This window comes from Hippocampus comes, unplaced genomic scaffold (assembly GCF_001891065.2).
Source record: "Hippocampus comes isolate QL1 unplaced genomic scaffold, H_comes_QL1_v1.1 scaffold176, whole genome shotgun sequence".
Classification (NCBI taxonomy): domain Eukaryota; kingdom Metazoa; phylum Chordata; class Actinopteri; order Syngnathiformes; family Syngnathidae; genus Hippocampus; species Hippocampus comes.
In genome coordinates this window covers 2,122,744-2,133,625 of record NW_017805826.1, presented here as the reverse complement: position 1 = coordinate 2,133,625, position 10,882 = coordinate 2,122,744, and the positions used below count along the sequence as shown (strand labels likewise).

At 41.3% G+C, this 10,882-nt stretch overlaps 1 protein-coding gene across 3 annotated transcripts in view; it reads right to left on the bottom strand.

The window, feature by feature from the left end:
• Positions 1–1,737: 1,737 nt before the first annotated feature.
• Positions 1,738–10,882, bottom strand: part of LOC109526172 (cytospin-A) — a 16,197-nt gene continuing 7,052 nt past the window's right edge. For 2 of the 3 annotated variants that reach the window (XM_019887279.1, XM_019887278.1), the window contains exons 5-12: positions 6,949–7,436; positions 6,657–6,753; positions 6,514–6,580; positions 6,297–6,357; positions 6,065–6,161; positions 5,168–5,284; positions 3,646–3,705; positions 1,738–3,495 (exon numbers count right to left, since the gene is read on the bottom strand). In XM_019887279.1, coding sequence (XP_019742838.1) covers positions 3,406–3,495; positions 3,646–3,705; positions 5,168–5,284; positions 6,065–6,161; positions 6,297–6,357; positions 6,514–6,580; positions 6,657–6,753; positions 6,949–7,436 — 1,077 coding nt within the window. In that variant the 3' untranslated portion in view covers positions 1,738–3,405. The remainder of the gene's footprint in view (positions 3,496–3,645; positions 3,706–5,167; positions 5,285–6,064; positions 6,162–6,296; positions 6,358–6,513; positions 6,581–6,656; positions 6,754–6,948; positions 7,437–10,882) is intronic. The other variant, XM_019887280.1, reaches the window with a different exon arrangement.

The window sequence follows — 10,882 nt, the reverse complement described above, 5'->3', positions numbered from 1 at the left end:
TTCCTTCATTAGGCTTTCTGCCATCCACGGTTTCGTGTCAACTTTCATGACAATGTCTTTCGGGAGGTTTTCATTTGGCATATGTAACCAGATGAACAATACTATGGCTGTTGTCACTTTAAAAGGAGCGTTGGATGATCTCTAAAGTAAAACCTCTCCTTTCTCATGAGCACTTTGAAACAGTAATACATGCCTTCGTCACAACCTGTTTACTGTAATGCACTTTACTTTGGAGTCAACTAATCCTCCATTAAGCGTCTCCAGTTGGTCCAGAAAGCTGCTGCTCACCTCTCGACTGGTACTCATAAGAGGGAGCACATAACTTCTACTCTGGCATCCCTTCACTGGCTCCCTACACATTTTAGAGTTCTTTTTAAGATCCTATTATTTGTATTCAAATCTTTAAATGGTTTCGTAGGTGGCCCGGTAGTCGAGTGGTTAGCACGTCGACTTCACAGTGCAGAGGTACCGGGTTCAATTCCAGCTCCGGCTTTTCTGTGTGGGGTTTGCATGTTCTCCCGGTGCTTGTGTGGGTTTTCTCCGGGTCCTCCGGTTTCCTCCCACATTCCAAAAACATGAGTGGCAGGCTGATTGAACACTCCAAATTGTCCATATGTGTGAATGTGAGTGCGAATGGTTGTTCGTTTCTGTGTACCCTGCGATTGGCTGGCAACCGGTTTGGGATGTCCCCCGACTACTGCCCGAAGACGGCTGGGACAGGCTCCAGCACCCCCCGCAACCCTAGTGAGGATAAAGCGGTTCGGAAAATGAATGAATGAATGAATAAATGATTTCGCTCTACCTTACATCTCTGAGGTCCTCCGCCCCTACACACCTACTCGGTGCCTCAGGTCTGCGGACCAGACACTATTAGAGGTACCAAGAACTAAGTGGAGGCTCAGAGGGGATCAGGCCTTTACCGTTGCTGGTCCTTCTCTTTGGAATGACCTCCCACTGAACATTCGGCAAGCCCCCTCGCTGCCCATCTTTCAAACTCGTCTCCAAACTCATTTTTATTCAGTGGCTTTTGACTCAGCGGGAGACTTGATTTTTAGTTTTACCGTTTTTGTACTATCTCCTGTTTTCAGTAATTATTGTTTTATTGTTTGTTGTTGCATATATGACTTTGGCTCCATGTACAGCACTTTGTATACAGCGGTGGTTGTTTAAAAGTGCTCTATAAATACAGTTAGTTGATTTGATAAAATGAATTGCTTCAGATGATGTCGAGCGCACCAAAAGCATTCGGAGCAGCAGTTAATAGAGGGACACATGAACACTAACGTGTACTATAACATTCGGCAGCAGAGCATGATCACCTCACTTTTGAATGTGGCCGCAGGGCAGTGTTCCAACATTAACAACCCCAAACACACCTTCAAGGTGATGCCTTGCTACCGAAACAGAAGGGAAAAAAGGTGATGAACTGGTCTCTCCACCTAAATTGTACTAAACATCCTCCATCTATCAAGCATCCTCAGATGGAAAGTGGAGGACAAAAGGTCTCTCTAACATCCACCAGTTCTGTGATGTTGTCATAGATGAGTGCATGAGGATTCCATTGGTAACCTGTGACTCTCTGGTGAACTCCATCCCCCAGAGAGTGAATGCAGTGCTGGAAAAATAATGGTCGCCATAAAAAAATAATGAGACACTGAGCACAATTCTGACATTTCCACCAAGGGATCTACTCACTTTTGTTGCCAATGGCTGATATTCATCGCTGTGTGTTGATTTTTTTTTTTTTTAGGCCACAGTAAATTTACACTGATATACAATCTGAACACTGACTACTTTGCTTTATGGGAAAGTGTTTTTTTTTTTTTCAGTGTTGTCCCATCCATCCATCAATCCTTATCCTCACGAGGCTCACTGGTGTGCTGGAGCCTCTCACAGCTGATTCCGGGCAGAATGTCAAAGTTATTTTGTAAGTCACAAGTAAACAGTGAATCTCTTGTTGTGCCAGGCAAGGGAAATTGTTGTGTCGTTGTAGTTAATTTTGTTTGTATTCCAAAATTGTATTGCATGTAAAATCAGCCAACACAAAAGAAGCATGGGGAGTTGAAACTTGGCTGTAGTTACTTCAATTTACCACAGGGTGGTAGTAGAGACCATAATAATCCATCATCAAGCCAGGGCTCTGTTCATACTACTGTACCGAAGAAGCGGAATTGTTTTATGGAACAGGAGCCTATTTAGTGCTTCCTCTGCCTTGACTTGGAAGTGGAGGAAACCCTGTTGTGCATTATCTTTCCAAATCTTAGATAAATCACAACGTCCGGCTTCAACATTTAGTTCATGTCAACATTTTATTCTTTGGTATTAACACTAGTTACATATTAACATTTTACAAGGAGGTTTGTCAAATATTTGGCATGTACATATAACGAGTACAAAGTCCACTTTCAAGAAGTCTCAGAAAGGCATTTGTCTAAGTATTAGTGTGACGGATGTGCAATCCTGTGCTGCCTTGTATATTATATATATTTGCCCCCCTCTAATGCACATCCCTGAGTATTTAACGCCATGAAACTTTCAATGTGATTCTTTTACATTGTGATCATTACCAGCCAGGCCTGGACACTTCAACCGTGGCTATTTCGCTGTTCCTGCAACCAAATAAGTGCACGCATGACCAAAGCGGCTGTCCACATTTACAATAGATTCTCAGATAGACAAAGTGCCGGTCTTAAGTGCACATTAGGCAATTGCTAAAAAGGTATCGGCTCGACTGTACATTTAACGTGAAATGATAAGTCATGCAGGCAGAACATAGCATGTATACAATAACATTCACATGCAGAATTGGCAAAACCAGAACGAAATACAGTACTTGTGTAAGGTAAGTACCAGTGTGGAGAGGCTTACAACTAATGTGCTTTACCAACGGTCTATTAGAAGTGCAATAATGTACTTTCACTTTGAACACAAGTTTATGGCACTTCCTGAATAAATTAGACAGTATTCATTGGGATGAATCAATGTTTTACACTTTGGACTCAGACTGATAATCTGAATCACAATTACAAAACTCATTGATGAGACACACTTTAAAAATAATGCTTTCGCAATGCAACACAGTCAACCATTTTCTTCAGTGTTACAAACAACTTGAATTAAAAAAAAAATACATTCATTATACACAAGGCAAACATTATGTGTCATTATACTACACATACACCAAAACGTAATGCTTTTTATATGAGCCAGTCTCAACAAAGTCACATTTCTTCACATAAGATCATCTTTTGCTTTACTTTAAGGTCAAAAGGCTACAGGTTGTAAACTTTTGTTGAATAACCCAAATACAGAAAAACTTGCCAAGCCAGCATCTTTGCTGTTATAGTTAGTTTGCCCTTGGATTACAATTTCATAGACAAGACTGATTTTTAGTACCTCCATCAGTTACATCTCAAAGTGACGATACATGCTCTCCACATAGCTCAGGACCATTTGCCAGTCAGGACCACCTGGACGCAGCATGTCCTCAACAGTCTGTTAAGCAGATGGTTTAAAAGGTCATTAGTATTTAAGCAGCTGTGTATTTGTCATACAGAAGTGGATTTCTTTTTAATTGACCATATATAGTCATAGTCAGGCTCGGCCTGGCGGTAACCACAAGCCTATTCTGGTTCAGTGTCTTACCAAAGATTGGACAATCCCAACAGTCTCGCCTGTTTTGAATGCTAAACTGAGATTGTCCCTCTGCAAAGAAACAAAATGAGAAACTATGAATCAATGTGGGGTTAAAATAAAGTCACTCCAACATCTCGGATTGGTTAGGACAGTGGTATGAAACTCATTTTTTTCCACGGGACACATTTTAATTACAGTTTCCCTTGGAGGGCCGTGATGACTGAAACCATTTAAAAGAAGTCAAGAATAACGGTTTATTCAACTATTGTTTAAGTCACTGTCATGAGGGATTTGGGAACAAGAAAATGCTTACAAAATTTCTCATTTATTATGTATGAGAAATTTTAATTTTGGTAGAGATTTTAGCAAGGACCATGGAAGTTGCATTTGCTTTCGCGGACCACCTAAAATAATGTGATGGGCCAGATCTTGCCCCCAGGCCTTGACTTTGACACATGTGGGTTAGTGGGATTAAGTGTAGTTTAGCTAATTAAATGATCTGATTCATCCAGATCACTTCCTTCATCTCAAAATAAATAGATGAATCCTGTAGTTGAGAATTAGGTACAGTGTACCCCACCTTTTCATGACTTAATTGCAAGTTTATCAAATTTTGGCATCGTAGTGTGAAAAAAATGTCTTGAATTTACTCAACCTAATTTGGTGTGTACCCCACCTTTTCATGACTTAATTGCAAGTTTACCCAATTTTGGCATCTCTGTGAAAAAAATGTGTGGAATTTACTCAACCTAATTTTGTCAAGTGGCTGCACAGAATATAATCATCTGGATTTAGATACATGTTTAAAAGTAGAAATAAAGTCTACTTAAAAAAAATATGTCTTGATCCACGTGATTTTACTGTGTGCAACCACTTGACAAAATAAAATTGACTAAATTTCAACACACTATTTTTTTTCCGTGCAGTGTTGATGGGACATCTCAACAAAAGAGACTAGCTTTAGCGCTATGCCATCCATGGTCTTCTTATTAGTTCAAATAGGCTTAAGTTTTTTTTTTGTTTTTTTTTTTTCCCGACAAAGGTGGAAGCTCTCCGACGAAGGCGGAAGTGACAGCCGAAACGTCAGCAAGGTGAGAGACTTTTCTCTTCACCAGAAAAAAAGACCCTTGTCTGAAAAAAGAAACCTTAAACCTGGAGAAGTTGATTTTAGCCTAGGAAGCGGAAGAAGTTATGAGAGCCTTGTCGGTGCAGTTACACGCGCACAGCATTATTATTTTTTTGTCAAGCCAATACTGGATACAGCTCGTGTTCCTATTTGAACTCAGTCGCAAGGATACCTACAGTATTGTTGTCGCTCGTGAGTGTTAATGACGAAGATGTTATTCTACCCTTATCATTAGTCATGGTGCGGTCAAACTGTGGCGCATCATCCAGGAAGGTGTTTCTAATATTTTGGTTTCATTGCAATATGATGACTATGCAGCCAGAGACTGAGTTATTGGAGTTGTGTGTCAGGTAGCGAAAACATCAATGTATTGTGAACAACAAGATCCAAAAGGACCAAGCTCACCTTGTTGTCTGGGCTGAGGCTGCTATAAGGAATACGTGAGGGGAGGTAGCTGTGGTAAACGGCACAAAATGCTAGGCCATCCACCCAGCTGCTGCTAAAATTGGTAATGTCAATATTCTGTTGAAAAGGAAAACAAAATGGGAATACCTCAGTTGATGTATGACAACATATTGTAAAATGGCATACGGGAGAAGAAACACATCATGCCCTTGAAATATAGACCATAAACTGACCATTATTCAGACATAGCATTAGATATTTATAAACACTGTGTCAACAAATCTTGTTTTGTTGTTGTTTTTAATCTGTCATAAAAATGCAGGCTTAAACCTCTGCAACAAGAGGCATTACATGTCCAACGCATTCGGCCATTTGGCCAATCTGAAGCCTGAAGAACATCAGCCATGATGAAGGGATAAATGCTAACTTGAGGAAACATTTTTTCTTGTCTCCAGGAAAAATTCACATCGTGAATAGTATGCCTGTATTAAAAGGTAAATTTGTCACAATGTTTGAAAATGGACGCAAGGCATAAGATTTCAATCAATCCATCAATTTCATAAAAGTGCATCTCCTGTTCAGGGATAAATAACTGAACTGAAATCAAGCTGGAAAGGTGGATTACTCCCTTGACTGGTCAGCAGTTCATCATTGGATGATTGTGAATAATTCTTGTCCAGCAACAGAGCAAATGCAAACAAGTCAGCTATGTAAGCCACGACTCTACCAAAGACCAAGTACTGTACAAATTGTTTCCAATATACTGTGCGTTAGAGTGGCTTTAAATGTAAGGTAACAGCCTGTAAGCATTTACGAGCAAACCGTTGTCATGTACTACTAACTACAATATCGACTCCAATTGTCTATGCTATATCAAGAACAAGAATCAAGGTTTACTTTGTAGCCTTGGGTTTGGCTCTGACACCAACGTAATAGAGAATTCCTCTTTGAGCCTCCATGACGACGCAGGAGCAGGTTGAAACCATCCTGGAACCTAAACAAGGCAAGTTTTAGACCTTCTGGTTAGATTTTGTTCCATCAATTACTCGATGTGGAAAAACAAACAAACAAAAATTGATAAAAATGTTTTGGCTTGACTAAATGAATTTTTAATGTGTAACCCATTCACTTGGTTGGTGGCAGGTCAGAGAGAGTTGAGTTGTACTTGTTTAGAGTTTCTTCACGTTTCCCTGCAATGAAAAAGTACTGAATTACATAACAAGCAATGTTCTTTTAAAAAGTATACACAGTGCCAGAATGTGCCCAAAAATGTCGAAGACAGACAACAACATGATCATGTAAAACATATACTTAACACTGAAAAAATACCTTTGAAATACACACACCTGTATCGGTGTTTGACCTGCTCTCTTGTTGGTCCAGGCTTCTTCGTCCTCGAAGTGCTACTAAATTCTTTGAAAAAAATATATGAAATTATTTCCAAGCATATCTCATGATTTAAAAACGATTTGAAGCAAAACTATCTCACTTTGTTTATTGGTTCAAGTGTTGTGGAGGCGGTTGACTGGGAAGTTCCATTCTGTAATGTGATGGAGTCCGAGTGCGCTGGTAATCGGGAGAGGCTTCTGGAGCATTATGGCACATGAAAAGAAATGGTTGATCAGAGGAAAGCTATTCCAGCTGTGAATTTAAGTACCGGTAGATATATTGCTCCATTTTCCAATCGAATAAGTGATTGCGTCTCCATTTTTTTTCTCCAGACCTTCTGATCGACCCCAGACAATGATCGTGTAAAGCTTAATAGAAACCGTTGATCTAACCTTGACCTCTCAGTGGCTGCTGTTCTTCGCGTCTCACCCGATCGCATCTCTTCCCTCCTCCTTTCCTCATTGGTTACATTCCTCAGGTATCGCTTAGTGACAGCCACACAGTCCTCCCTGACAATGCTGTCAGTCGCACTCCCTGCCAGCCGGTACACCCCTCTCTCCTTCCCCCTCTGGCTTCCCTCACTGCTGTCAGAGTTCATCAGAGGTTCGGTCTTCTCTTCTTCGCGGGCATTAGTTTTGTCTGGAGTCTGACTCAGGGTAGCCACCTTCTGCCTGCTCTCCTCCAGCTCCCCTCTCAAAGTGACAAGCTGCATGTCGGTCTCCTTCTGTCTGTGCAGGGCAGCAGCCAGTTCCCTCTCCACATCTTTATGGGCCGTTCGGAGCGCAGTCAGCTCCTCTTCGGCCTCGGCTCTTAGACGGTCAGCCACTGACACGGCAACCTGAAGGTCAGCCTGGAATTGCAGCCATTCCGTCCGCTCACTCTGAAACAACAAGAAGATGCCTTGATGCGTTTCGATGAACTACCATGAATCAGCATGATGCTTTTCATCTTTGCTTGATTGTTACTAACGTGACTTTAGCCTTATTTTACAGGTGTGTGGCATGTGCGAAGGATAAATAAGAAAGAAATGTTGCCAATTTCTCATGAGAAAAACTCCATCCATCCATCCATCCATTTCCCGATCCACTTCATCCTCACAAGGGTCGCGGGGGGTGCTGGAGCCTCGCCCAGCTGTCTTCGGGCAGTAGGTGGGGGACACCCTGAACTGGTTGCCAGCAAATCGCAATCACTCTCACAACTAGGGACAATTTGAAGTGTTCAATCAGCCTGCCATGCATGTTTTTGGAATGTGGGGGGAAACCGGAGTACCCGGAGAAAACCCAAGCAGGCCCCGGGAGAACATGCAAACTCCACACAGGAAGGCCGGAACCGGGATTGAACCCACAACCTCTGCACTGTGAGGTTGACGCGCGAACCACTGGACCACCGGCCCGTGAGATAAACTCTTGAGAGGCTACTATGCTTTTATACTTTTTTTTATCTCGTATGTGGACACCTTAGGCTTGTCTTGGACAAAGCTATTATTTTCTTTACGTATTATATTCCGCAACTCCACAAAGAGGTGGGAATCTATCACTAACTACTTGCATTACTTTTTGGCCTAATATTTGGGTGTGATTAGCTGAGATCAATGTGAATTCAATGATATGGTGTCGCGAGCCCTGACAAGCAAAAAGGGAGGCGTATCTGTCTGACATTTGAGACCAACTATGCAAAAAAATATGTCTGTGAAACCACACAAAAATAACAATCTAACACAGGATTACGAGGAAGGCGAATGACATGAACCATGTGTCATTAATACTTGTAGTCTACTCCATTTCAAAAGGGGGGTTTCCTCTCTTTGAGGTGTTCCATTTAAACTACAAGATTTGATAACAATCGTGCCGAAATAGTTTCCGTGTTACGATTGTGTGATTAAATATTTAGAGCTGTCCTTCAGACACTCTTGATATCATGGGCGCACCGGGCAAGGACAAAAAATAAATAAAATAAAAAAAGGAGCAGTCACTCGTGTCAATTGCAGAGCTGAAACGAGAAATCAAAGAAGAGGGGTACATATTTAATGGCGGCAGCAGACAGACTGCCAGGCAATATAAGGCAGATGGTTCTGAAGTTTGGTGAAGGGGCAGAGGTCAGAAGGTGAGTAATTAGATAAACAACGGATGGAGATGTGGAGGAGGAAGTAATCATGGAGCCAAGTCGACGCTCCCTGGTCTGACCGGTGACTCAAGACCACAGCTGGACCCCATTATACTGTACGCACACATCTCACATTTCTTTTCTCGCCCCCACACACACATTCCTGATTCCTTTGCCTCACCACAAAACTCCATGATCAGTTGATCTGACGTTTCAGTTTTGTGCAATTTGGCACTCGATCCTGTCAAACAGCCCGATTAAGACTCAGTCCTATAATAAGTATTACAAAAACAAATAATAACCCACACACTAGGGTTTGAAGGATCTTGTCTTCACGTTGTCTTGCTTATCTGGTCATGAGCACTCCAATCGGAGCACGTCTGTTTCAGGAAACAGGAAGGGGTGCTCCTCAGTTCACACTGAGATAAGGGTGTGGATCGTCAGGATGAACACACAGAGAGAAACAGTCCCGGAAGAGCTGACCCGTGGCCCACAGCAAGACCAGATGTGGTGTACAGTCACACACACACACACACACACACACACACACACACACACACACACACACACACGCACGCACACACACACACACACATACGCACACTTACTTTGACATCAGAATTTCTGGTGATTCTCAGAAAGAGTTATTGTTCAATCCATCTTTCTCTCGTTGTCGTCTCCACCCAGTTATTCCCTCTCTTTTGACACATACTTGGAGAAACATCTAAACTTTGAAAGTGCTTCTCTCTCCGAGCTTTCTTAAGTCTGCAATAGCCACCCAAAAATGATTGAATACCACCTCAACTAACCACATTCCTTGCACCTGAAAAGAATTCAGGAGATGAAACGAGCTGCATTGAGTGCACATGGACATCAAAGTGAAAGGTGTTCCAAATCAGTGCCATGTTTTCCACACTGCATAATTCAGCACAGTGTTCACATTCAACATCATGACTGCCTCCTCACAGTCTAGACAAAGTCAACATTTTTTTCATTCCAAACAACGTTTGTAACCTCATCACAAACTTCAGCTAAGGGAGAAAAGGAATAAGAGTGAATTGTGGCAAATGTCTATCAGCGGTCACCTGGAACTGATTCCAAAGCTGTGTTTTGAAATATATCCAGAAGGGGAACAAATATGATTACACAAGCAGAAATTGATTTTTTTTTTTTTTTTTTTGGGTTCGGACAATTGAAGACGGATGGTGCGCATGAGCACAGACAGATGGTGTATAAGATGATCTACTTAAGAGATGGGCAACTTAAATGGTGGAGGGGGCGACCATTTTTCACCAGTTCTACTGCGGGACCGCATAGGACCATGCATTTCCTAACCAGATGTATGACAAAAATACAATTTTAAATATGAACAAAGTATGTGCATACTTGCAATATATGTGCTCTTTATATACTGTATTTCATTTTTGATCATTCAATTTTCAATGCACGTATGAAAGATCCACGATCCTACCCCAGCAACAAAGGGTTGGAAGCAAACAACAAAATAACCACTTTTTTTGTTTTTCAGTGCAAACGGCTCCATTGCATAAAAATGACCATTCAGTGATGGCACAAAACTGCTGAACAAGCAACAAACATTATTTGCAAGAACTAATTTTGCACACTTTTTTTTTTTGTTGCAAAAATCAACTCACTCAAAATGTTAGTATTATTGAGGTACTAAATTTGTCCTGCATATCATTCCAAATTCTCCAAAAATATAGACAGTATCAGGCTAATTAACATTGTAGTATAGGTCACTGTATGACCCAGTGTAAGTGCAACTAAAACATGTCTTCCATCTAATCCTGATTGGCGATATTACAACTTAAATCTACAGTCGACTTGTCCAATATATGGGTGTGCTGAGAAAAAAAAAGATAGATTTTAATGACTTATTTGAGATGTTCTCTCATTTCTGCCAATAAAAGTATGATTCACACCATAAGCATGTTCAATATAAAAAGTAGTTTTAACTGAATTTGGTCAAAGAAATGAAACAAAATATCCATCCATCCATTATCCAAGTAACTTTATCCTCACAAGGGTCATGGGGGATGCTGGAGCATATCCCAGCTGTCTTCGGGCAGGGGACAACCTGAAGTGGTTGCCAGCCGATCGCAGGGCACACATAGACAAACAACCATTCATGCTCACAATTACACTTAGGGACAATTTGGAATGTTCCATTAACCTGCCATGCATATTTTTGAAAAGTGGGAG